At 33.0% G+C, this 26,450-nt stretch overlaps 4 protein-coding genes across 7 annotated transcripts; 3 read left to right on the top strand and 1 right to left on the bottom strand.

Moving 5' to 3' along the window:
- Nucleotide 1: 1 nt before the first annotated feature.
- On the bottom strand, nt 2-4,196 carry LOC129885655 (protein SHORT HYPOCOTYL IN WHITE LIGHT 1). Its single transcript, XM_055960015.1, has 4 exons — nt 3,911-4,196; nt 3,617-3,838; nt 1,227-1,292; nt 2-480 (listed from the first exon to the last, which is right to left on the bottom strand). Exons 1-4 carry the CDS (start codon nt 4,067-4,069, stop codon nt 331-333), a joined length of 597 nt encoding a protein of 198 aa, XP_055815990.1. The 5' UTR covers nt 4,070-4,196; the 3' UTR covers nt 2-330.
- Nucleotides 4,197-4,640: 444 nt separating this feature from the next.
- Nucleotides 4,641-7,205, top strand: LOC129885653 (uncharacterized). The gene is made up of 2 exons (XM_055960013.1): nt 4,641-5,703; nt 5,791-7,205. Exons 1-2 carry the CDS (start codon nt 4,826-4,828, stop codon nt 7,019-7,021), a joined length of 2,109 nt encoding a protein of 702 aa, XP_055815988.1. The 5' UTR covers nt 4,641-4,825; the 3' UTR covers nt 7,022-7,205.
- Nucleotides 7,206-7,392: 187 nt separating this feature from the next.
- Nucleotides 7,393-12,634, top strand: LOC129885654 (probable zinc metallopeptidase EGY3, chloroplastic). Its single transcript, XM_055960014.1, has 6 exons — nt 7,393-8,208; nt 8,676-8,873; nt 9,388-9,612; nt 10,774-11,012; nt 11,321-11,475; nt 12,119-12,634. The coding sequence occupies exons 1-6, from the start codon at nt 7,609-7,611 to the stop codon at nt 12,472-12,474; spliced, it is 1,773 nt and encodes a 590-aa protein (XP_055815989.1). The 5' UTR covers nt 7,393-7,608; the 3' UTR covers nt 12,475-12,634.
- A 6,977-nt stretch (nt 12,635-19,611) lies between these two features.
- Nucleotides 19,612-24,512, top strand: LOC129885652 (uncharacterized). 4 transcript variants are annotated; one of them, XR_008766099.1, is made up of 9 exons: nt 19,612-19,858; nt 20,298-20,371; nt 20,870-21,012; nt 21,085-21,143; nt 21,232-21,340; nt 21,440-21,501; nt 21,669-21,783; nt 21,874-21,986; nt 22,746-22,833. XR_008766099.1 is itself a non-coding variant. In XM_055960011.1 (9 exons), exons 1-8 carry the CDS (start codon nt 19,703-19,705, stop codon nt 22,895-22,897), a joined length of 870 nt encoding a protein of 289 aa, XP_055815986.1. In that variant the 5' UTR covers nt 19,629-19,702; the 3' UTR covers nt 22,898-22,908; nt 23,346-24,058. The 4 variants fall into 4 exon arrangements, 3 of the variants coding, with proteins under 3 accessions (XP_055815986.1, XP_055815985.1, XP_055815987.1); XM_055960011.1 differs by lacking the exon at nt 21,874-21,986 and adding an exon at nt 23,346-24,058 and having other exon boundaries at nt 19,629-19,858; nt 22,746-22,908; XM_055960010.1 differs by lacking the exon at nt 21,874-21,986 and adding an exon at nt 24,115-24,512 and having other exon boundaries at nt 19,631-19,858; nt 22,746-22,908.
- The last annotated feature ends 1,938 nt before the right edge of the window (nt 24,513-26,450 follow it).

Below are 26,450 nucleotides of genomic sequence, written 5' to 3'. Positions count from 1 at the left end.
CTCCATATTAATAGTGTGTACTTATATTCCTTAAATATAAGTTGATGAATTGGACGGTTAACATTTTGTGAAGTAAATTTGACATCCTAGTTACACCATAGTTACACCACATACACATAAGAAAGGACAAATGATCCAGCTTCGACCTTGTCGGATTTAATTCAGTAGATGTAGAAGGGCCTTAACCCGATTATTGCGTTGGGAAATTTTCTGTACTATTTGTTTCCGAATAGAATCAGAGTAGCCATCATTGGACATTGCAGTTCCTCAACTTGTCATCTCCATGAGCTACTTTCCAGACTTAGCAGGAATAATACATTGTCCAGCCAGTTAACTTGCAGATTGCACTCCACTCCATGCACGACTATCATCATCATCTGTCCTAAGGTTGCGATTATTTTGTAAGTATGATATGCCTGTCCATACTCCTCGAATAAGTAAGATACTAGCAAAAACTACGCTCCCAAGGGTGCAAAATACCTGGAAATCATAAAGACCAAAGTAAGGGAATATTAACTGCAAAGAGGAGTAATCCAGACTAAGGGTAAGTGCAAGGGAAAAAAAGATGAGATGGTGGCACACTTATTTTCATACTAATTACTAAACAGACTCAATTACCAAAGAATTGTATAGTTGATCAATCAACAAAGAGATTTTATGTTATAATAAGCAATCAACAATTTGAGTGTTCTAGACCGTATTATGATGCTATTGGCAGTACATACAAGTTAAATCTTTTTTTTTTTCATAATCTGTCTGCTTGAACAAAATCATATACTCCCTCAATCCCAATTTATGTGAAGGTATTTGACTGGGCACAAAGTTCAAGAAAAAAAGACAAAAAGACTTTTGAAACTTGTGGTCTAACATAATCCTGAGAAATTTCTTTGGCAGTAAATTATTTCATTAAGGATGAACGTGAAGTTTAAAATTAAATTGTTACTGTATATAGAAAAATGTCATTCTTTTTGGGACTTACGAAAAGGAAAGAGTATCACATAATTTGGGACGGAGGGAGTATATATAATGCAGTGAGCACAAGATTGGTTCAACTTGAAAGAGTAAAAAAGTTGAATCATTCAAAATTTAGAAGAGCTCAATGCATTAATTGAAGTCTAACATGTCCACCGAATGTGTCTCAAAAAAGGACAGATTAGAATAGAAAGTATATTACAAAGTAATATACCAGATATTGCATTATCACAGAAAACACGCGAAAGACTTACCTGAAGAACTGCCTTTGATAGCCACAAAAATGTCAAAATTATAACTCCGTTAACAGAAAATGACACCTACATCCAGTAAAACTAATGTTACTAACAAACAAGCCAATGTGGAAAGCAGATGTGCAACTCTATATAGTCACACAAAGGGGAAACACTCGTTGAGAAATAATAATAGAAAATGAAGGTTGAGGTTACTCTCTCAAACATTGCTAAATTGGAATACAAAAACAAAAATCCATGAACAAAAAAATTGAATGAGAAGCTAATAAATTCTTCAGTTCAAATTGAGAAACTAATAAATTCTTGAGCTGGGAATGAAGAGAAAAATGAATAAATGGCACGGTGAGCTTGCATAACGAATTATTGAATGAGGAATGTAACTCCTTGCATAGTGACTATTTGAATGAGGAAGTCAACATTGCAGGAATGTGTTGGAGTGCTCATTCCGCTTCATCTATTTTCATTAAGAGAAGTTCAAAATTCTCTATTACAATATTCTTTTTCACCATGAAGCAATATTCCCCCATTTTCTTGCTCATCAATTCTTATCTACTGAGATCTAATCAGTTTGTCTTCAATGGAGAGGGAAATATGGCTAACTATGTGATACAAGGTACAAAAACAGGTGGTCTACTTACTATTGAGTTAATACATAGATGACATATTTTAGAAACAGGGAGATCAATGAGAACCAAAAGAACACCAGAGAAAACATAAAAAAAAAAGAAACATTTTTCTATAACTATAGAAAATGTTGTATTAGTGGAGATTTTATACATTTAAAGAAAAGCACAGTTTTGTATATGCAAACAAGAACCTACTAAAATTAACTGTGTATAAATACAAAAGGGAGGACTGGAAATCCACCAATGGAGGATGAATTTAACAGTGGTTCTGTTGGAGCACATATTCGTACCAAGCAGATTTTAAGACACTTCTCCTGGATAATTTATTATTATCAGCATAATTTCACATCAACATTTCTGCTTAATTATCCATTAGAAGGATCAAGTAATAATCCATTTATATACATAAATGACTTTAAGCTCAGTACTGTCTAAAATATTGTTATCTCTGTAATTTCATTTGTAATGTCACTCATCAAAGAACGCGAAATACATAACTTTCAGTCATCTACCAATAACATGGTTGTGCAGAATAATGATATCAGTCTCCAACAATAATCAAGACAACTTCCTTATATTATCAAAACTATAATTATATTATGTAAACTTCCTTAGGGAGCAGGCATTCACACTTTGAGCATTAATCAGGCTAAAAAGAAGAGCTAACCTTGTAATTCTGACATAGTAAAAAGAGGCTTTTTGATGTTAGTTACAGTTGATCATAAGAATCTTGGATTTAATTTCCAAATGGATTCACAATGGCTTTCTGTGTGATGTGAATTCCAAGCAGGATCCCTGAGATCTTACATCTTTTGAGTCATTAAGATCCATAAAACAGGTAATACCCATTTACCGCTGTTTTTAATGATATACTTTTAAAGATGCATCAGTCTTCACAGGCTAAACTTACTAGGGTATTAGGTGTAACATTAGGTAAGCATGATTGCTGTTTTATCCTTGATGTTATCAAGGTTTATAATGAAAGGAAAAAGAAATTTTATCCATAGTGGAGAGAAAGGAAGTCAAGGTGCTTGGAAACTAAAGGGAAATCAATCAGTAGGATAAAACACAGGTTTCTAGATTGCTTCTTTTTTGTTTAAGAAGGAAGATATAGAATAATGTTGAAAAACATATATATATTGAAGCACTATACAGAACTGATAAGGGATGCTACTGTGATTTATGGTGAGCATCAGTCAGGACAATATTAGTTTTTCAAACAAAGAGGAGGTAATTCTAGTCGTTCTAAAGGGCATTTTACCGGGACAAGCTACAAAGCATTACATCCAAGAAAGCAAATCAATAAAGTCCTACAATCTCAGTGTAGGTGGACTAAAAACGAAAGTAACTTTGATTACAAGGTCTCGAATCAAATCATCATTCACCAGGGGAAAAGAAACGGTCACAGAAACTTTAAACACCTAACATGATTACTGAAGTAGGTAATCATCTTGCTACTATGTCTTTGTTTTCCTTCATTATTTCCCCTCCCAATGTCACAGGTCCAAGCTAGCAGACCTAATCCATTAGTTTTCCTTCTTTGCAACAAAACAAGGCCCATTCTATTTGGATTTGCTAAAAAGAAACATAATACATCTTAATAGTAGGAGCTAAATGTATGTAGTCGACCCCGAATGATTGATATAGAAATGAGCTCAATATCAGAGTTATTATTCTAAACTCATGGAAAGCATGAATTAGAGATAAAAACACTTAGATTTTGCTAAACTGAATCGTGATAATGAGGTTTAAGCAGAAGAATACCAATTGACTAGAAATAGAATCAGGCAAAACGGAGCGAACAGCTTTCCTAGCTTTTCGAGAAAGCTTCTTGAATACGTTCTGTACAAATTTAACCAGTAGATCCAAGCTTCGATCTTCCTCTTCTTCGTCTTCATCATCTTCATCTTCATCATGATCTCCAGTCACTATGTTGCCTCGATGACGGCTCCAATTTCGAGAATCGCCGATCAAATCATCAACTCCCTAAGAAAATCAAATTCCAGGTACGAAATAAGCATTAATTTTTAAAAAACAAAAAAAATTAGGAAGGAATACCTGAGGAAAATTGGAAATGCGTCTTGAAGCTTGAAGGTGAAAAGTAGAGACGGAGCGGAGATTGAAATGAAGATGAGTAAATTGGGGAAGAGGGTTTATGTAGTTGGAATGGTGATATTTGCAAAGGCTAAAGTGAAGAGAATTAATGGTAGACTCCATCAAAATGCGTAGCAGTTTAATCGTCGAGCATCTAAAACACAAGGTCACTCACGTTGCCACCTTTTTCCCCATTTATTTTTTCCCTTTCTTCCCTCTCTCTCCTTGTTCTTTTCCTTTTCCTTTTCCTCAAGTAATAGCCATTTGGACGGGCTTTAAGTTGTCAAATCAATTTTATAAATCCGTATTTATTTAATGTTAATTTTAAACTATAAAAATTTTAAAGTCAGTTAAAAATGAAAAATTAGAATTTCTAATTATTTTTTTTAAGTTCTTAAAGCCATTTTGTTTGACCATAGAAATTACTTTTATATCCCTTATATTTTAACTAAATTTCCAAACTACCATTTTTATTCTTTTAACCCTAAAATTCAAACGCTTATTTTCAACATAAGCACTTTTATCCAAACACTCAACTGCTTATTTAAAAAAATAACTTTGAGCACTTCAAAGTTCTAAAAACACTTCATACATAAAAGTTACTTTTTTCAAGCCCATCCAAACGGCTCTATGTTTTTCCCTTTTTTAAAATCCTTTTTCGTTGTTATTAGTGTTGAAAAAGGAAAGAATTTGATTACCCAGTTATTAGGAGACTATTTTTGTTAGAATCCAAATAGGATTCAACCTGCCTTAAATTACTTATTGAAAAAATTACCGCATAAATATTGATTTCCTAATGTTAATTGGAATGGGAGAAGGGTAGATGCAATATAAATACAGGACAAAACACAATTACTAGTCATTCTATATTCATCAACAATGGAGCACACAACTATTGATGTTAACAAAGAAGGTTTGGTGTGTCTAGGTTTTCAGGACAAATGGGGCTTCTTTCTTGACAATCTGCCGCACCAATGTTTTATTTGGAACTCCAAATATCACACCAAAATTCAGCTTCCTCTAATTCCTGACTTCCAATACTTAAGTAAGAAATTAATCAAGTGTATTGTCACTCCTTCTATTACTAATAATACTCAGAGCTTACACATTGATCAAAAAAGAAGAAACAATTATCGATTCAACGGTTACCTCTGCAACGTTTTTCTATTCTTGAAGAGAGAGTTGTGTTTCCTGGTTTGTCGTCCTCCTTTATACGCCCAGTGGGAAACTATAAAATTCGACAAGAGTTGGACGCCTGGATTGTGTGATGCTGTTGAATTCCTGAACAACAAGTGTATATATACTCTATGTATGAATGGTAAACTAGGCATCATAGAAGATTTACCAAAGATAAGCATGACTGCCCCGTTTTTGTTGTCCAGAGCACCTACCGATAGTATTGCTACGTATAGGAGGAGACAATTGATTTCTTATCAGAACCAATTGCTTCTGGTTCAACAAAAATTGGGATCACCTTCTGTCATGGAGGTTTGGAATGTGGACTTGACGATCAGACAATTCAACAGAATATTCGACTTGAATGGGATGTATATCTTTTTAAGCAGAGGATATTCCTCGGCAATATACGCACCTGTTCAAGGAAATTGTGTCTATTTTACCGAAGATGATAATGATCACTGCATAAGCAAAAGGGATGAATTATATGCCTTCGATTTTAAGGATCAAAGCATATTCATGTCACCACAGGAGAACATTTGTGTCCATTGTAACCCTAATAATTCAATTCCTTCATTAATGTAAGAATCAATTTCTGTTGTGTTTTTTTTCTATATGTTACTAGTTTGCTTTAATTGACTTCTGACTGTTTGTCATTTTTTATTTAGGCCGGTGATATATAAAACACAACAGAATACTGGAGACGATGATTTGAAAAATGAATCAGATGAATTAACTCATGTCAAGTGGCACAATGCTAAGGAGCAAATAGTTCAGCCCAATAATAACATCTGTGACCTACTTTCTTTAGACCTTCAAAGGGAAATTTCCCAATACTTGCTTATTCAAGACGCGCACTCTTACATGAATTTTCGTAGTGTGTCTAAATCATGGAAATCACTTGCTCCACGCTTACGCTGGAAGGTTGATGTGAATACTACTCATTCTTCTGAATCCCTTCAAGATTCTGTTTGGCTTCTGAGTATAAACCAAGAAGATGGTTTGTGTACCTTATATAATCCGTTTACTAACTTGACTTGTTATATGAACAACAATGAGTTGGCAGGATGTGAAATCCGTTATTCAAAAAATGGAGTACTTCTTGTTTCTAGAGGTCCAAGATCTCTCTTCTTCGTGGAGCCTTTCAGAAAGCGAATAATTCAACTTCCAGATCAAACTGAAGATTATTGTTGTGACACTATGTCATTCTCAGCTTCTCCTTTTGATTCGTCAGACTGGATGATCTTTGGAATAGTGAGTGTGGACAAGTATCGCGTTAGAATTTCATATTTGAGAGCGAATGATGAAATTTGGACTAGTATGATAATGGACAATGAGGGAATACCTTTTCTACTTTCATGTTCTAGTCCTGTCTACTCGGGTAGTGAGTTTTTGGTCATAGGCCAGGATGGCAATGTGGGTGTATTTGGTTTCTTCCAAGGCGGCGTGTACTGCTACTGGCAGATCAAACAGATTGCTCAGCTATACAAACCCCGACTTGCTTGTGTTGTTTGCCGTCACTTCCTGGTCAAGTGTGATGAGCAAAATTTACTTTACTCAGTGATCGTTGGCGGTCAGACACGAGAGCATGTTCGTGTTTATCAACTCAATTTTCTGCAAAATACGGTTAAGTTAGTAAAAGAGTTCAAAACACGGCTTATTTTCATCAGTGAAGCCTCGTCTTTTTTCATGCGTAGCACTAAATCAGCAGGACTCGACGATGCACTTCTCTTTCCCAAATTCAACAGCAACGGTGATTACATTCACTATTCTTTGAAGGATGCAAGATTTAAAGCAGGGAAAGAAAAATGCAACGATATTTGTAGCAGAAAAGAACTTTTAGGACGTGTATGGATTCATAGTAAATATTTAGCTCCTCATGTTGGGTATGAAAATTGATCTCCATATATAGTAGAAAGGGGTAAATTTTTCATTGGGATATATTTTTTTTTTATGTTGTTGGCTTCAACTGAATTTGCTTTATCATGTTCTCTCCCTCTTGATTTCATGTGGATACACTTGTAAACATGACTATAAAAATCAAAGCTATAAAATAATAATATGTATAGTGTAATTTGACGAATTTTGAAAAGGTATGCAAACCCAAAAGAATAAAATAGCGTAAAATTCATACCTGACACTTGTCCTCTTTTCCTTTGCCTTCAGTATATCCTAATGTTGATGTGACTGAACTCGAATTTATTTGGACTCGCAGGAATTATATCAAACACAATATATAATCCAATCTCACTGCTGCACAAAATTTTCTGCATCTTATTATTATCCAAAATTATCACTGTGGGGTTTCGATTTTTCAATTTCATTGTCACTTTCTGTTTAATACATTGCAACTGTACTTCTCCAATTTTCTAGACGTCTCTCTTTCTCATTCCATTCGAAAACTGCTCTTCCTTAAATGGATTCCACAATGTTTTTCAATTTCCAAGAACCCAATTTCAGTTCAGAGCATTTTTCATCACACCCACATGGCAACTCTTTCTGCTACTTCATCTTCTTCCTCCTCTTCTTGGTCACTCACAAACAGGAGACCCCATCACCTACCTCCTGTTTCTTCAATTTCCAAAAACCCAATTTGGCGAAAGACCCTCTTCTTGTTTTCCTCGTACAACCCAAAAACAATGAATCTTTATGTTCCTTATAGAAAAAGATTGAACTTTTATGTTAAAGCTGCGGAAGAAGATGAACACTCAACTTCTTCTATGGCTGTGGCTTCAGAAGAAAATGATTCTCCAAAAAATGATGCCCATATTCAAGAGGGTGAGAGTGGTCCTCAGCATGAGTCTGAGTCTGAGTCTGAATCTGAGAGGATAGAGAGGGAGAAACAGCAAGAAATGGACTGGAAAACAGATGAGGAATTCAAGAAGTTTATGGGGAATCCCTCAATTGAGGCTGCTATAAAGCTTGAGAAAAAGAGAGCTGATAGAAAGCTGAAAGAGCTTGATAGTGAAACCACTAGCAACCCACTTGTGGGCTTCTTTAAAAATTTGGTTCGTGATCGTTTGTCCAAAGAGAAAGAGAGGTTGGAAAAAGCAGAGGAGGCTTTTGTAGCTCTTGATCTTAATAAGGTAATTTTCTGTTCAAGTAGTGTAATCCTTTCTTTTCTTGAGATCGTTAGGTGAATTCAGAATTTAAAGGCAGTTCAGAGTGGATGCGGCCTAATTTATGTATAAATCTTTAAAAATATTTTTTTTTTGCATATGTATACATGGACCATGGTGAGCAGCTGCTGTTGTTGTATAATATGAGTAACAACATAGCTAGTGCAATTTTACAAGTGGGGTCCGGGTAGTATAGGATGTATGCAGACTTTACCCTATAATATGAGGGTAAGATGAGCTTAAAATGGAGCAGCTTATCCAGTGAGGACTATATAATTGGTCCAAACTTGCTTAGTATTGAGGTTTAGTTGTTCTTGTGTACATTATTAGCAGTGTATGCTCTGCTGTTGTGTTGTACTTATTAATAGCTACTTGGTTGTCTTAGAGATCTATTCTCTGTATATCTTAATGTTTGTATAAAATTTCTTTGGCAGCTAAGGAATTGCTTTGGCTTTGATACGTTCTTCGCGACTGATGTGAGGAGATTTGGAGATGGGGGGATTTTCATTGGAAACTTGAGGAGGCCTATTGATGAAGTAATACCCAAATTGGAGAAGAAGTTATCAGATGCTGCCGGAAGGGAGGTCGTCTTGTGGTTTATGGAGGAAAAGACAAATGATATAGTAAAGCAGGTATGCATAGATGTTTAAAAAGATAATTTTGACTGTTTCGTCATGCACTATTAGCTTAAGGCTTCTGTGAATGGACTACATTATGATTAGTTGAGGATGTTTGCTACTTGGTTTAAGAAAGTTGTGAAGTTTTCGGTGGAAATTCACAACTATTTCGCCATACATAACGCCAAATTTCACTTTAGTGCTATTGGTTTTTTACATGTTGTATTGATTGTGGAGAAAACATCAACTTTAGGAAGGAGGAGAGTGATGTAGGTGAAGAGCTCAACCTATTGGAGTCCAGAAAAATGAAAAAGAAAAGGTGTAGTTGATTTGTTAGAAGAATACTTCTCTCTAATGAACCCCCTAATTAATTCTATTCATTACGTATATATTCTTTGAAAGCCACATGAGATTCATTTATTTGTGTGGGCAAAAGACTAACTTGTGTATTTCAGATGTTTTAGTAAATATTCCATTTGGTTGCCTGTGTAAATGACAAATATTGTCGATGGTCTTTTTTCGTCTTCAGGCTTGCGTGGTACAACCCAAGTCAGAGATGGATCTTGAATTTGAATCAACCAAATTAAGTACTCCTTGGGGTTATATCAGTGCTGTATCATTGGCCGTAACAACATTTGGCACTATAGCTTTGACCAGTGGTTTCTTCGTTAAGCCTGATGCTACAATTGATGATTACTTTGCCAACGTTGTACCTCTTTTTGGTGGCTTCTTGACCATTTTGGGAGTTTCAGAGGTATGCATCGTATTTCTCTTTTAAATTGTTGTGAGTTGATAGCTAAATCTCATGAAAGCTTTAAATCAGATCTCATATTTGCTTTTTGTTAATGTCAGACGTTTGTAATATTTGGTTTCTTAGAAATTCTGTTTGCAATGTAAATGAAATTTTCTTGTGAAGTCTCGCTTCAGCTATTGGTACAACATAAATTGGGATGCTTTTGAATATTTTAAGAAATATCCGTTCTATCCATATTCTTCCTTGTCCCATGTTCACATGTAGAACCCTATCTATGGTTTTGACCTATCAGCAGGGACGGATCTAGGGGGACGGGAATCCCCTCGACAAAAAATTACACTGTATATATAAGTTAATTTTTTATGTTTTATGTACATATATAGATCACCTAAACACGAGACTAGAGGTTGACTCAGTGGTTTAGAGGGCAGGTTCTAAGGTCAAATCCTAGGCACTACATTTTATGTTCGAAACCTCTTACTGGAAATCCTGGACCTGCCACTACCTATCAGCATTAGCATCATTTCACTTACGTTTCTGAGCCTTTGATAAGCAATTTGTTTGATATATGTAATATTAGTTGTGTGATGAGTACCAGAAGCAGGTTGTACGCTTCAATGACGAAAGCATGACACCCTGTCAAACAACAAGAACATAGCTAGTGTAACATACATTGTCCTAAATGATAATTGTGCATTGGAAACTGCATGTCCTGTTTTGTCATAGCATTAGCAACCATCACACCTTGTCTTCAAAAATAAACATTTCCCCATGCTGGGAGATTTGTCATAGCATTAAAAACTGTGTCCTGTTTTGACTTGGCATAAGTAATAACAGTACTCTCGAAAAGGTTTTAAACGTCTTGTAGTAAAAGGAGAATTTGTGGGCCACAAGAAATACCTTTTGATGGTTAGAGCAATCAGGAAATGGGGGGGGGGGGGGGATGTAAGGGTTTATTGACTAAGTGTAACAGAGAACAGTTAGTGTATGTAACTTCTTTGTCAAGTGACACCAAGAGTTCCGTTTTTTGACAATCAAAGGAGTACAAAATGAAAACTGTGCATTCTTTACATTTGGATGGGACGAAATTTTTGGGAGCTTCAAACTTCTGATGGCTGTGTTTTGCTTAATAGAATTGCTATGTTTCTTGATGCATGGCAGGTAACCACAAGAGTAACTGCTGCGCGCTATGGTGTCAAACTTAGTCCATCTTTTCTTGTTCCATCCAATTGGACTGGGTGCCTGGGTGTTATGAATAACTATGAGTCCCTGCTGCCAAATAAAAAGGCTCTATTTGATATTCCAGTTGCTCGTACAGCAAGTGCATACTTGACATCACTAATACTTGCAGTTGCTGCTTTTGTAGCTGATGGAAGCTTTAATGGAGGCAACAATGCACTGTAAGTGATTAATATTGTCCTAATTTCTGTCTCATATACACTTATCGTATGGAATGCAAATTTTGGTTGTTCACATTGCTTAATATGACCTACATGACTTATAAACTGTGGTTATAAAAACAAAATTGCAGAATTGACTTGACTAACGAGCAAATTTGATATGCCATTATGAGAAATTTTCAAGCAAGTCGTACTTGTCTCCTTCCCGCCATACCTCTTCAGCATGGATTTTATTAATTTGATTGTCCTGTTTCTTCTGCAATCTTTTCTATATTACTTCTGCTTACTGTCCTCTCTTATTTTTTCAGGTACATAAGACCTCAGTTCTTCTATAATAATCCTTTGTTCTCCTTCATTCAATACGTTGTTGGGCCATATACTGATGATCTTGGGAATGTTCTGCCTTACGCTGTTGAAGGTGTTGGAGTTCCTGTTGATCCCCTTGCTTTTGCTGGACTTTTAGGTGAGTTTCTCGAAATCTCTTTTTTGTGTGTGCTGACTTCATACAGTAATTTATTGTGTGACCTCAAAGCATTTGATTACATTTATGACCGCGTTCCTATAAATAAGAACTCCTCTTAGCGTTCACCAATAAAAATGATAGCTTATCATTCAAGTGGTGCAGCTACATAAAAGCTGCATCATTGGATAGGTTATTTATGGATAGTCATTTACTCCCAGATAGTCACTGATCTTCATTGTTAGCTCGTTGAACAAGGTAATCTAGGAGGCTTAAAGTAATAAAATTGGGTCTTAACTTCTGGAGATATATCTGAAGAGTTCTTAATGTGGCATGTCAACTGTCACATACACTACTTTTTAGTACCTTTGTCGCCAAATTGTGAGGTGAAGTAGCAAGATTATTCTGTATGGCGGAATACATGTCTGATCTTTTCCATAAGCAATCCTAATTGCGGTTAGTTTCACTTGTTTTAGGTAAGGAACGAAAATCTGCATTCCGTTTTAGGCTTTAGGAGAAGTAAAAGACATATCATAAGAAAAATAGAAACAATTTACTTGTCCCTCTTCCCCATTTATCCAGAAGTTTGGTAAGAAGGAATTTACTTCATTACATCACCTCATTGTAGTCATGCCTTGTTTTGCAGGTATGGTTGTTACATCTTTAAACCTGCTGCCATGTGGAAGACTAGAAGGTGGTCGCATTGCACAAGCTATGTTTGGCAGGAGCACAGCTACATTGTTATCTTTCGCGACTTCCCTGTTGCTAGGGATAGGTGGTCTAAGTGGAAGTGTGCTATGTCTAGCATGGGGACTGTTTGCAACCTTCTTCCGCGGTGGAGAGGAAGTACCAGCACAAGACGAGATCACCCCACTTGGAAATGAGAGGTTTGCGTGGGGTTGTGTACTCTTCTTGATGTGTTTCCTGACACTTTTCCCCAACATTGGTGGCACATTCTCCAGTTCATTTTTTGGTAATCCATACTTCCGCAGTGATCTGTAATTATGAACTATTGTAGCAAATGTAAAGATCAGGTGTTCTCCCTCTACTATTTTGAATGTGCAGCTGGTAATCATGGTAAATTAAATGGTTATTACGAAAAATTAAAGATAATTTGTAGTAGTTTGTAATTATAAATCATTTCATTGAGGTTTTTCTTGAACTGGTTATGTTTGTTAATTTTTGCTTAGACCTCGTTCCAAGTCTTCTAGACAAGAAAGTTAAATTTACTTCGAGGAGTAATAACCTATTGGTACTTTGAAATTAATTGCTACAAAATTTTCATTCATGCAAAACTTTGATAGAAGTATATAAGGTGTGTCGCATGGGCTTGTAGGGCGGGTCAAAACGAATTAATAGATCTAAACTGTTCAAAATTTGCTTAAGTCAAGATGAATTAAATAATAACGAATCACAACATAACCTATTAAATATTAACAGATCGAACTACATAAGTTTGAACTTATTTTGCCATCCTAATTAATATGGTGTAATGATCAAAACCATTTGTGGAAAGTGGCAAGTCTCGTGACAAAGAAAAAGGAAATGGAAACAGCAATAGTTTGCTATTAATAAAAGGACCAAAGAGTGACTTTCTTTAAATGGTTGTAGACTTGTAAAAATAGATATCGTAAAAAAGAAAAAAGATAGGCCACCCACAGAAGGTTGATTAACGAGAATTTTTTTTTTAAAAAAAAAAAGTCGTTCTTTTTAACGTTTCCATAAAAACTCAAAATTAATGGAAAAGAAAAGATGGTTCATTGATCATGTTGGAAAAGGCTAGAGCATTATGATGATTTGGTGAATGCTAATCCAGCTAGCATGCATGTTGTAATTAATAATGATTGGATGATGTTCTTTGAATCTATGAGTAGCTAGCAACTGGGAGGGCCGGATCAGATATAAGCGAGTAGAAAAGGAATTAAATAAAAATAAATTAAATATTTAATCCGCTCGTATTTAATATAGATAAAAAAAATGGGTGAAATTGATAAATAATCCAAATATTCATATTATTCATGATTTCAAGAACAGTCAAGTGAAAACACAAGATGAAAATCAAATATTTATATTAAATAATTATTGATATAGCGTGAATATTCATATTTGATCCATTTTTAAAATGATCAGTTAATCAACTCATATTTAATGGATCGAATTTGATGATTTTTTTTAACCATTTCATAAGGTTAAACAATCAAAAAATTACTCAACATCGTGAATTCAGTTTAGTTATTTTATTCAAGAAAAAAAGTACATAATCCATAAGAAATGGCTCATAAAACGATAACTTTGTACCTGAACTATGAATCCTATTTTTTCCCTAAATATTAAGCTTTTAAGGAGAAATTTGATATATGGCATTATCTTTTTGGACTCGAAATATATTAAGGTGTACTATGTACGACAAAGCTAAAATTAATCCTACTAATCTAAGCAACGACATTTGATAAAACAAAATCATTTTGTTTTTGCTATTTCTTTGTTTTGTTTTTTTTTTAAAAAAAACATTTAAATCCAAAAACAAAAAAGAAAAGATGCTTCATTGATCATGTTGGAAAAGGTTAGAGGCTTATAATGATATGTTGGAAAATCCTAATATATCCAGCATACATGGAGCAATAATAATGGGAAACGATTTTCTTGGTGCAAATATAGATCTACATCCTCAATTTAACACGACTTCTTTTTCAAATTGATACGCATAAATCATAATACATATTATATTACGTTCATACTTGTTAAGATACAAAAGCCCGTACAAGTACGGGGCCAATATATATTATTTTATTTATCTCATTTTATGTGGATAGAAATAGAATTAGGATAGTTAATCAAATTTCTATATAATTTTTAAATATTACAATACTTCAAACATAATTTTTAAATAATATATGTTACTTATTTTGTCACAATTTATGTGGCACATATGAAACTTTAAGTTGTTACTATTGTCATTTATAATACTCTGAATTAACATAATTTTTAAATAATATATGTTCTCTTCTCTCGCGCGCACGTGGCACATGTGAAAATTTGAGAGTTAAACAAATTTAATATATTTTTTAAAAATATTTTTAAGTTGTTAATTAATTATTGTGATTTATAATAATCTTAGCATAATTTTCAAATAATACATATTATTTCCTATCCCAATTTATGTGGCACTGTTGAAATTTCAAAAATTATTCAAAACGATTTTTTCAAATAATATATGTTATTCCCTCTAATAATAATCTTAAGGTAATTAATTTGAGAGTTAAATCAAATTTTTAATATGTTTTTCATGCACTCTTAATATTATCGCACTATTTTTTCGTAATTTTTAAATACATAACATAATATAAAAAAATAAGATAAGTAAATTAAAATAAAAAATATTAAGTGTATAAATATAAGGAATTAAAGAAGAAGGGCAAATAGATCAAATGACTGACTGACCCTACGCTCCTCAATATTCGCTTCTATAATATAGTTAAATAAATAAAATGGAGCATATATTATACATATGCGTCCGCGTATATATACTGACTATTGTTATTGGCTTTAAAATTAGAATTATGTACGTTTTCATTTGTTTAAATTTTAATATGAAGATTTACCTAATATGAGTATCGATGAAACATTATAAGTATAAAATATAATAGTTAAAATATGCAAAAATAATTAATCCAACCATCATCGAAATTTAAATTTAATCGCACCTTATATTTTTACCAACATAATTTGTACATTACATATATGTCTTCATATACCATTTTTATTACTAAATCATTAATTAAGGAATACATATTTTATTTTAATTTCTAATCTAACTATAATAATTAATATAATTTAATATAAATATCTAATACTAATAAAATTTTATTTGTCATGTATATAAGAAAATTGTAGATGTTTTTTTATCGACGTATGTACGTAAGTTACGGCACAACTTTAATTTATGTAGTGGCGTCTGGTCCTTTGGCAACTGGTGGGTAGGCGGCGCATGGTAGAATTAATCATCACACATTGACTGAGTTGAGTGATGATATAATAATATGTGCATCGTGGAGCGTGCTAAATTTTTAAACTTCCATACTGTATATCGCAGTTTTTTTTTTTTCTCGTTTGATATCAGATAATTATATTTTAAAATTGATTAATTTAAATTCACATTTTGTGTAGACATTTTAAAAAGATGTTTTTTATTAAAAAATAATTTTATACTCAAAATTTGAAATTAAATATTTTACTTAAAATAAAAAAAAGCAGCTTTATTCATTGCACCTATTATTTGATAGTATTTTTATAGTGAATCAAATCATATAGATCTATGTACTTTCCCTTTCACCACCCATATTGTTCATTCTTGATCATTCATCTCTTTTCCTCCCATCACTTTGTCTTCAATTCACCATTTCCTATTTATCATCTCTACGTAAAGGTTGTGATAACATGGATATATAATTATATAGTATTGTTCCGTCTTTAATTAAAAAGTTTGGATCCAAACTTCAAATATTTATTATAAAATAAAGTTTAATAGAGAGTATTTTTTTAATGGATATTACGCAATATGAATTTTGTATTAAATGAAATGAAACACCATGGGAATTGCGCACACAGGGTGAAAAACAAAGCAAAAAAATGAAAAAGATCTTGTAACATACTATATCCTAATTATATATAACTTAAATGAGCATGTGTATATTTAGTTCAACATATAGTATTCTTAATTCTATTATACAAATTTATGCTACAGTCATCAAAGTAAGACCCTTGACTTTAGTTGGGGTCTATTAATTTAGTCGAAGATCTATAAAATAATCTTTCAATTTTTATAAGATAAAAAAAAAGATAATTTATATCATTTATTTTCAGATTTTACTTGCGTTATTATATGTATCAATCAAAATGAAGGATATATTTGAAGTGTGCGTAAAAGTGAAGTGGGATTTTATCAAATTAGGCAACTAAAGAATGTTGGAGACCTAATACAAGACTCCTAACATTTAATAATACTTGTTTGACTTAATTATTATTTATGTTTAATTTCCTCAAGCATGCATCTCACTTAATTAATACAGTATGAATTGAACAATAAAGATAAATTTAAATAGACGCGATAAATGAAACCTTTCGATCTTTCAAAACATCAAATATTTTGTTTTTTTAGAATCAAATTTAAAACGACTAATATTTGATATTGGTAGCATAGACTCATATTTTCAAAAAGAAATGTAATAGAGAGAAGCTTAATTTGTCGAGGGAGACCAAAAAATTGGAATTGACGTACACCAAATGTCGGGTTGTGGAAAAGGTCAACTCCGTGCTTCATTCTTCGTTGACCACACATCTATTTACTTTCTTAACAAGTCTTCATCAAATATCCACAAGTTTTATTTTTTTAATTTTTTATATATGTCTAATATATATATATATATTAAAGTTCTATATATGTACCAAAAAAATTCATATTAAAGATAAGTAAAAAGGACAATTCTGTGCACTAAAGCTCTCGTTATGCGCAGGATTCAAGGGTCTATTGTACGCAGTCTTACTTTACATTTTTGCCAGAGGCTGTTTCCAAGACTTGAACTCGTGACCTCCTGGTCACATGACAATAATTTTTAAAGATAAATAATTTTTAATAAATGCTCGAACTTCGAGAAGGATGAATATCGACAAACATTGGCTATCCTTTTCCTTAGCTTTTCGTCATCCCTCCGTAATTTTCTCTTTTTTCCAAACAAGATAATTATAGAATTAGTATATTTTGAAATTTCTAAATTTATATTATCTACAGCTCTTTAAATAGAGAACATTTGTCTCTTGCTTTCTTTGTTCCCCCACTATAAATTCATCATCGTCTCCAGAAATATCTTCCAAACGAAGAAATAAACAATATGGCCAAGCTTAACACCTTTTGCATGATAGCATTCCTCCTCCTTCTCACGCTAACTTGCGCTGCTTCCCGTCCGATGGGTGCGCCTTATCACGACGTTACTCCGATGGAGCATAGTAAGGTATATTTATTGGATTATATTGAATATTATTCATCGAAAAATTAAGTTATGATGCGGAAATATATAGGATAACAATTAAAAAAATTGAATTTCCTTATTAAAATTCTTGATTTCACCACTAAATTTAGATATTTAATTGTGTGATTACAGGATAAGGCAGCAATGAAAGAAGCGGTGGAGGATAGATGTGAAGGTCTTGGAGAAGAAGAATGTTTGATGAGAAGAACATTAGAGGCTCACCTTGATTATATCTATACCCAGAGACATAAGCAACCTTAATTACAATTCTTTTTTAAAAAAGAATTTCATCTCTTCATAATATAGTTTTATTCTTCCTCTTCTTTTTTTTTTGTAATTTGATTTAGATATATCAATTCATTTAAAATTTTGATTCCACCATTAAATTTAGTTATATTTGTTATTAATTCTTGCGTCATTTTATCATGATATATAATTCACAAGCCGGTGCTTATTTAATCTGTGTATCTGGTATTGAGGATTTGTTAATGTGTATGTGGGTTGGCTTCAATATTTTTTCTTGAAATTTTCTTTACGAATTTTTTTTTTTTTTTTTTTGTAATAATATGATGAAAGTAGTGTTAATTATTATGCTGTCTCGTGATGTCTACGACTTCATCATTTCTCAAACATTTTTTTTAAAGAAAGAAGGTAAAGCATGACTAGTTTATATTAATGAGGATCAAGGAAACTGATTAGATAGAAGTTATACTACTTTAATTGAATTCTGATCCACACTAATGAATCGTTTGATAGCTAGTAAACTGGTAACTTATTCATATAATAATTTTTGTATAAATCATATATAAAATTAATACGATATTTGATTTATAAATTTGCATAGCTAATACATATATAAGTTATGTGAAAATTGATATATTACTGGTAATTGTTTCATTACTTTAGCATACTCTAGATATTATATAATTAATACTCCGTTTAGGTATGCTTCAATTACTTCTTGGAAGTTACATATATATATATATATATATATATGTTTGGTGGATAATCTAGAAAGAGCAACGTATGTTAATCTTAATATATTCTTAAGTGTGATTATAGACTGAAAACTACTCAAGGACACTTGTAACATGTTGGTTGGATTAAAGGTATACCCAACAAAAGGATTTTCTTCTCAAGTAGCACAGAAGGAAATCGAAGAGGCTTACACTATACATTACCAACTGTTACCATTTGTCATATGCCTCTTAATTAATAATTTTAGTTTAACTTATATTATATTCGCAATAATAACAACAACAATTATGTTAATGGGCTGATGAGCTCTATCAAAATCTAACCTCATATAAAAAAAACTAAAGTTTGGAAAGTCAAAGGTTAATTTCAGATTTTTGAGTTTAAAGTTAAACTCTGCCACAGTCCAAATTCAAACACAATGGTTTGAAATATGAAAATTCAAATTTGCAAGTTCAACTCAAACTTAGATGTGTGAAGTTTATTCTCAATTGACTCAACTTACAAAAAGTTATAAATTTTGATTATTCTTCTAATAATGGTCTAAAATGGTTATATTTTGCACTTCGGTCATATCTTCTGACGGGTCTAACCAAGTAATTGGGTTAAGGCCCGCTAAAATTTGTGACTATAATTCATCCAACTTCTATGTTAATTAGAAATGTCCTATGAGTCAATCTTATAGTCATGACATACAATGTTAAAATGTGAAAAGGATACAACAACAAAATTACACTTTGTCAGTTGACTCGCATTATCGATCTCAAGTCCAGTTTAGAAGAATGTAAAAAACTTGACAATTCATGATGAATCCTTGTGAGAAAGGGACAAACTTCTAAAACCGACTATATTGAGCCGTTAGTAAAGAATGACATGAATATGCACATTGTATCACAATAATGATATAAATAGGCTCTACTATTAAAATTTGAATGAATAAACGCTTTCTGATAGTTTAACATGATCATTTTTCCTTATTTAAACGCAATAATACTTTACAAATAACCTCATTGTTTTAGCTCATAAAAATCCGTTGATAAGTGAGTTAAAAAACCAATTAGAATGATTTTAGCATTTAATATTTAAAATCAATGATTTTTCCATTATGAGAAAACTTTTAATAACTTCTTTTATAATAAAAAAAATAATTATTTTTCCACACTAATCATCAGGGGGAAAACTAATAATATAAAGGTAACTTGACCAAGATTTTATTAATTGAGACCAAAATGCAAGCCCCAGTTTGGTGCCCTCGGCTAGCCAATCTGTTTTCTCGTTCACGCCACACAACAAACAGTTTGCGTGCATTCTCATCATCATCTTTTCCTAACCAGTCTCGCGGTGGCCTTCCCCGCTTCTACTCCGATAAGCTGCCTCCTTCCAAGGCATGTCCATTTTCTTCTCTCCCTTCTACTAATCTTGAATTTTTTTCTTTTCTCAAGAATGGGGTCTTGATTTTATTGAGAAAAAACCAGCCTACAGGGTTGCGTTTGTTATGCAATTAATTGATTCTTCAAGAAATGTTCGAACTTTCTTGCGTGTCATTTGACTGTTGTCAATCGATAAACTGAAATTCTTATAGTGTCGTTATCTTTTGGGGAGCAATTTAGAAGATTCTTGATGTTATAACTGTCTTTATCATACTGAAAACCGGTTATCCGAAGGTAATTTCAAATCAAATGAGTCTAAGATAGAGCGTTGTGGATATTGAGGCTACTTATACCCAACTCCAACTAGTTTGGAGTTGAGGGTAGTTGTTGTATTATTGTTTTGGCTCTATTTTGTACTCTTAATGCGTTATTGTTATGGTTTTCGAGAATGCAGGATGGCGTTGTTCGTGTTAAAGGTGATGAATTCTGGCACATGACTAGGGTCTTGCGGTTGACAATTCATGATAGGTATTGCCTCATAGCATATCTTGGATGGTTACTAGTGATGCACAATATGTGTCCAAGACGTTTTATGTGTAAAGCTAATTTTCCTCGGCCACGAGTAGTATCTTTCTGTCTTAATGTGCATGGTTTATAATACGTAATAGTTAGGAACTACGAGAATGGCTTGCTCAAAAGTAGTATCTGCATCACTGCTTTAATTTTAATAAGGAATGTGAGTCATGCCTTTAATACTCCAATTCCCTATTATTTCTATAAAACTTTTGTACTTCCTCTCCCAATTCTCAATCTGGTTGTCTACTTTTGGTGTTCGTAATGTAGATTTCAGATCCGTCAATTCTATGAAGGATATGATTTTCAACAAGTAGTTGTAGATTTCCGTCTTAACATAAGCCAGAAGGGTTGTCCTAAAATAAGAAATATAGTTGGTGCCTAGGGTTCTAGATAATCCTTTTACAATGGTACTGAGTTAATTTCACCTATTCATGATGCCCAATTTACAAGGGTAGAACTATTTGATGGAAAAGGAGGATTAGTTGAAGGATGTATACAGAACATTGATCAGAATGGATTGGATATTGTGGCTCTTGCGAATCCAAAGTCAGTATCTCCACATAACACACAGTGGCATGTCTATGCTGCATTTGGTGAGTGTTTATGAGCATTGTCAGCGGTGTTATGTGTAGATCGTTTTTCTTCCTTGTATAATGTGTACTAAGTTCCTGTATTAGGTACTCTGAAGGGAGGCCGGGCCGATTGGCTTGTGGAGAAATGTACAGTATGTCTGAATTGCCCATGTGAACATTGTGTCTCTCCAGAAGCTTTCAGCAACTTTTTTCTTCACTCTCTTTGTCCAATGGTCTCAGGAGCTAGGAGCCTGTAGTGTGACCCCCTTATTGACGGAACGGTGTCCTTCAATATCAGAAAATCGTGTGGACAGATTACAACGTGTCAGTTTTGCTGCAGCTAAACAATGTAAGCTTATTTCACTATGCTACAAAATGTATTTTGTGCACTGATTTTCTTTATGGGTGCTTGTGCGATGTTTTTGACATTAACAACATTTTGTTTTAGGCCAACGGCTGCATGAAATGATTCTAAATCCTCCTATAAAAGTTGGTGGACTTTTACCTCTTGTAAGTTGGTTTTTCTAATTTCCTCCCACAAAGTAAAATCTTTTCAAGCTTTTTTAACAGCATATAGGAGGTTCTAAGACTATTGCTCCTCTCTCTCTCTCTATCTCTCTGCAGCACTTACTCATTTTTATTTTTTTTATTTTTTTGTGGTGCCACTTATGCTGTAGGTGAAAAATTCAAAGCTTTCATTTATTGCCACAGCAGAAGGTAAACCAGTTTTAAGTGCATTAAGTTCCATCAATAAAGAATCAGCTGGACTGATGATAATTGGACCAGAAGGAGGTTAGTATCTTTTTGCAACCTTCCCTTCTCTTCCAGTGTATGCCCAAGGTTTTGTGTGTCAATACTGATGGTTTTCTTGTTGGTCATAAGTCAAACTTTTTGATCATCTGAAGAAGTCAATTGTCCAGGAGGACCCTGGTGATGAGTAAAAGGAATTCATATATGCCAGAACGTTGTAACAGAGTAGAAGTAGTCATCTTTGGGTAAATCACATATTAAACTAGGCTCTATTTTAATATGAAGCTCCAGTTTTGGATAATTTATGTGTCGAAGCTCATTTGGCCTTTAACTTCTAAAATGGTTGTTTTAATCCAAACATTGGGAGAACCTTTGAAGCTAGCATAATAATCATCTTTATCAAAAAGCTAGCAGAATACCCATAATGTTGATTCTATATAAATTCTTAAAAGAGGGAAAAGAAAAAAGTAGTATAAAGGAAAGAAGAAGAGAGACAATAATTGAAAAGAATAAGAGAGATTGCAAATGCTAACCCTTTTGCTTCAGCAGGCCATGCAACCCTTCCTACCACTGCAACCTCCTGCTCCTCTCTCTATTATCCACTTTGCAAGGCTAGAACAACACTCTCCAACCCAACACCACTCTGACTCTAACCACAAACTACACTTATTTTTCTCGCACTGCAGGAAGTACTTTGTACAATACAGAATCTGCTTTATTATGATTCAGCTTCATGTGTTGTGGTGCTTATACCTATCGCCTAAGGGTGCACCAGTCCACTCTTGCAAGCTGAAGTGGGTTTAGACCCTCTTATTTTGTCGTCATTATCCAGAAGTAAGAGTCCTTAAAGAGTGGTGAACAACAATTACGATAAAAGAATTTGGAACCAAAAATAAAGAAAAGCTTGTGGATACTAGACAATCTTACATACAACATTCAGATATAGATAATTTACAATTTCGTTTTCTGTTGTGTGTATTTATTGTGAACACGCTCCATTGTAGACTTCACAGAGAGAGAGTTAAACGTGATTCTTGAGTCTGGGGCAACTGCTGTTGGTCTTGGACCACATCGTTTACGAGTTGAAACTGCTACAGTGGCTCTTTTGTCAGCATTAATGTTGTGGTGTGACGACCAGGAGATATTCAAGGTCTAGCAAGCTGGCAGGCAAGTATTGTTTGTGCTGCTTTAAAATCTCCATAGTGATTTGGTCGAATTCAGTTTGATGGTCTTGTTTGAAAGGGTTCAATAAGTTTTTCAGTTAAGCTTTCTCTCATTTTTTTGTTTATCCATCATCTTTAACTTACACTGAAAAAGGTTTAATTGATCTCTCAAGATTTCTAATAGTGTACGGGTTATGGTTCATTTTTTCTTCTACATGATTGTATACTTTTATGACACCAAAATTTTAGAGAGAAACATGAGAAGCGAAGAGCAAGATGCTATCTATGACAAATCTTTCTCATCTTTGGCTCTTTGCTACATCATAAAAATTGCAGTTACAAGATTTCTGATTTAGTGCTATGTGTTGGTGTAATATACCACAAATACAATAAATTATAGTTGAAAATAAAATGATACAAGTGAATAAAAAATATATTCAGGTTGAAGCGCGGATATCTCTCCCTCTTTAAGGAGATTCAAGTCCACTGCGGTATAATCTACACCGATCCAGCAGTAATACTCTTGGTTTGTCCCCTCCAGAATACAACAGCCCAACAACATTGTACAATTCAAGTAACTCCGGATTAGTTGAAGAGTTCAAAGCTCAACAAAAGAACACCTTCCTTCAACATATATATATATATATATACTCTCTTTTATATAGTGAATATAGTTGAAGACTTAGAATATTTTCTTTTCTCAACTCTCTCTTTCACTACTATACATTACAATATTTCCACACTAAACATATATTCATCTCATCTTTTTTTGTCATATCAATTACAAAGGAAGAAACACCACTATTTATAGGTGAAGAAGTCTTCCATATAATCAATGGGTAGAATGAGTGGTAGTAATGTAAGTAGATGAATGTGATAGATGTTACAAGAAACTTATGGTCACATGAGTTACACGAAACTAATGGCCATGAGATTTACAAGAACTAATGGTCATTATATAAGTTACAAAAATCAATAGTCATCTTCTACCACAATTTATATCCACTAACATATGCACTTAATATTTTATTTTAATAATAAAATGCATATACACCAACACTATGTTTATTGAGAAAGAATTAATAAGTTTCTTCCTGACCCACCACTCCTGATTGATCGTTGATCATTAGCTGAAGAGGTTGAATTGTATGACAGAGTTGCATGTTCTCATCAATTTAGGTACTTATGTAGATGAATCATTTTATTTTAGGTTGTGTTCATATGATGAGGCGTCCTGAGAAAGCTGCAAGTTAGCACTATTAAAGGAATTCAGAAGTGAAGGATTAAAAAGGAAGGATAATGATCAATCATTTGCTTTGTTGTGTCTGGCCTCACCCTCACTCCTTTTGGGGAAGCCCAGTGTATCATCCTTGACACAATACTTCTGAACTTGCCCGGCTTACTTTTCTTTGTAATACCAAGTGAAATCTGGTGGTATTGAATTCCACATTATTTTGTCAACTCTTGGATGGTTTTGAAAAGTCAAATTGCTACGTGATTGGTGAGTGATGACAATCAAGTCCTCCTTTTTTAAGTTTGCTTTCGTGCTTACGTTTCTGCAGTTCGCCGTCTAAAATTTTCTTCTGTACTACACAATATAATTGACCTGATATCTTAGCCTTGAAATGCAGTTATTATCCTCTTCTTTTTGTTTTATACATATTTTCGTATCTCATGTCGATGAAATACTTTTAGAGGAAGCTTCAACTAGTTTTTTTCTTCTTTTTTCGCCATTATGTGATGGTAATATAATTAATCTTTCAATAATTTTGGTTCTTGTGTACGTTAAGCTCTATTTACACTTTTGTCTCTGCTATATAATATAGACTATTCTGCAGTTGTGCTGTAACTGGGGGAGGTTTATTCTCGTGGTGAAGTGTAGATGCAGTCATTAGTCAATTACTCTATTTCAATATAATTAAATTTGGAGTGCATTTGGTTGCTGGTTGTTCAAATTTAAGTTAAAAAAAGTTATGCCATGGATGGAATGTGTTTTGCATGCCTCACCTGTGTGTTGACTTGTCATTCTAATTATATTTAGTAGTGCTGCTTTAGTAAATGACCATGTGATCATTCGTGTCATTTCATTATTTTGTGTTTTAGAGACATTCACTTTTAGAGGTGTCAGCAATTATGTCTGAATGAAGGTTCCCAGCTGTGAACCTTTTTGATACGAATTGTTAAAGATGTCGACAACAGAAGCATGTGGAAATTTATTTGTTTGATTGTACATTGTCTATGCGTGACAGGAATCGGTTGGCCAGTTGGTTATAAGTAATGTACCATTAATGAAATTTGTTTCGTATAATTAAATTGTATTAAGCATCTCTAGTAGATAATTTACCCTTGATTTTTCGCTAATTACTACATGCTAACATTGGCTAGTAAATTAGTGTTGGAATTTTCTGTGTAAGCCAAAATTGACCAGATTGCATCCCTTGAGCCAGTAGAAGCATTCACATTAATTGGATTAATATCTACAAGTCAAATATCAACAACACCACACACGACCTTTTTTAAAATGTTAAAAAATAAGTTGTCAGGTATAATAAAAATAGTTGTCTTAAATTAGTTGTCAATTTAAACAATCAAGAAATAATTAGTCACTTTTTTTCAACTTTACCCTTAGTAATTAAGTCAGTTTGAAATATGAAAAAAGTTATTACTACAACTCTACTCTATTACTCCCTCTATTTCATATTAAGTGAATTTTTGAGGGATTTTTCATTGTTCAAAATAATTGAATTGTTCAAAGTTCAAGATAAATGTTTAAAACTTTTTTCATATTTGCCCTTTCATTTATTAAATTTTTATATTTTTTAGGAGATAAATTACACTACTTTTAAAGTTATATTTGTAATTTTACAAAGGATAATAGTGAAAAGTATGGTTCAAATTATGTCTTTGAATGTTTTTTTTAATGTGTACATTGCATTACAAATTCACTTAATATGGAATTTGAGGAATACTACTGTTTTCAAAAAGGCTATTTTAAAGTTACAAGACTATTTCTTGTTAAACTTTTGATATTCCTTGTCTATCATTTAATATATAATACATCAATCAATGATATATAAATTTAATAGTCCATTAATAGTGACTAGTTCCCAATTTTCCATAATGATCGGAGAATATTTGTTAGTAGTATTATACATCTTCTATTCCATAATAACTGAATTTCTAAAAAAAAAAATTATTGTTCAAAATAGTTGAATTGTTCAAAGTTCAAGTGAAATGTTTGAAATTTTTTCCATGTTTACCCTTTTCATTAATGAAGTTTTGTAATTTTCTAGGAGTAAATTACACTACTTATAAAGTTATATTTCAATAAAGGACTAGTTGTATTTATTATTTCACATTTAATCATTTTTATGATGTTGATTAAACAAAAGGATAATAGAAAAAAATATTGTTCAAATTTTGTCTTTGAATGTTTTTCTTAATATGTATACATTACCTTAAAAGTTTAACTAATATAGAATAAAGGGAGTATTAGTCAAATTGCATCCCTTCTTAAAGGGTTGTGCAAGACATTATCGTGACAAT

The sequence above is a fragment of the Solanum dulcamara genome, chromosome 4 (genome assembly GCF_947179165.1).
Source record: "Solanum dulcamara chromosome 4, daSolDulc1.2, whole genome shotgun sequence".
Classification (NCBI taxonomy): Eukaryota; Viridiplantae; Streptophyta; class Magnoliopsida; order Solanales; family Solanaceae; genus Solanum; species Solanum dulcamara.
The sequence above is the reverse complement of the archived record's forward strand: the minus strand, read 5'-3'. Positions and strand labels throughout refer to the sequence as shown.

Coding starts and splice junctions, on each gene's coding strand:
- LOC129885652 (XM_055960010.1), top strand. CDS start 19,703: ATGCAAGCCCCAGTTTGGTGCCCTCGGCTAGCCAATCTGTTTTCTCGT. Junction 21,341..21,439: donor TTTTGCTGCAGCTAAACAAT/GTAAGCTTATTT, acceptor ATTTTGTTTTAG/GCCAACGGCTGCATGAAATG. Junction 21,502..21,668: donor TTGGTGGACTTTTACCTCTT/GTAAGTTGGTTT, acceptor CTTATGCTGTAG/GTGAAAAATTCAAAGCTTTC.
- LOC129885653 (XM_055960013.1), top strand. CDS start 4,826: ATGGAGCACACAACTATTGATGTTAACAAAGAAGGTTTGGTGTGTCTA. Junction 5,704..5,790: donor AATTCAATTCCTTCATTAAT/GTAAGAATCAAT, acceptor TTTTTTATTTAG/GCCGGTGATATATAAAACAC.
- LOC129885654 (XM_055960014.1), top strand. CDS start 7,609: ATGGCAACTCTTTCTGCTACTTCATCTTCTTCCTCCTCTTCTTGGTCA. Junction 8,874..9,387: donor CAAATGATATAGTAAAGCAG/GTATGCATAGAT, acceptor TTTCGTCTTCAG/GCTTGCGTGGTACAACCCAA. Junction 9,613..10,773: donor CCATTTTGGGAGTTTCAGAG/GTATGCATCGTA, acceptor GATGCATGGCAG/GTAACCACAAGAGTAACTGC.
- LOC129885655 (XM_055960015.1), bottom strand. CDS start 4,069: ATGGAGTCTACCATTAATTCTCTTCACTTTAGCCTTTGCAAATATCAC. Junction 3,839..3,910: donor GCATTTCCAATTTTCCTCAG/GTATTCCTTCCT, acceptor TGATTTTCTTAG/GGAGTTGATGATTTGATCGG. Junction 1,293..3,616: donor ATTCTATTTCTAGTCAATTG/GTATTCTTCTGC, acceptor TACTGGATGTAG/GTGTCATTTTCTGTTAACGG.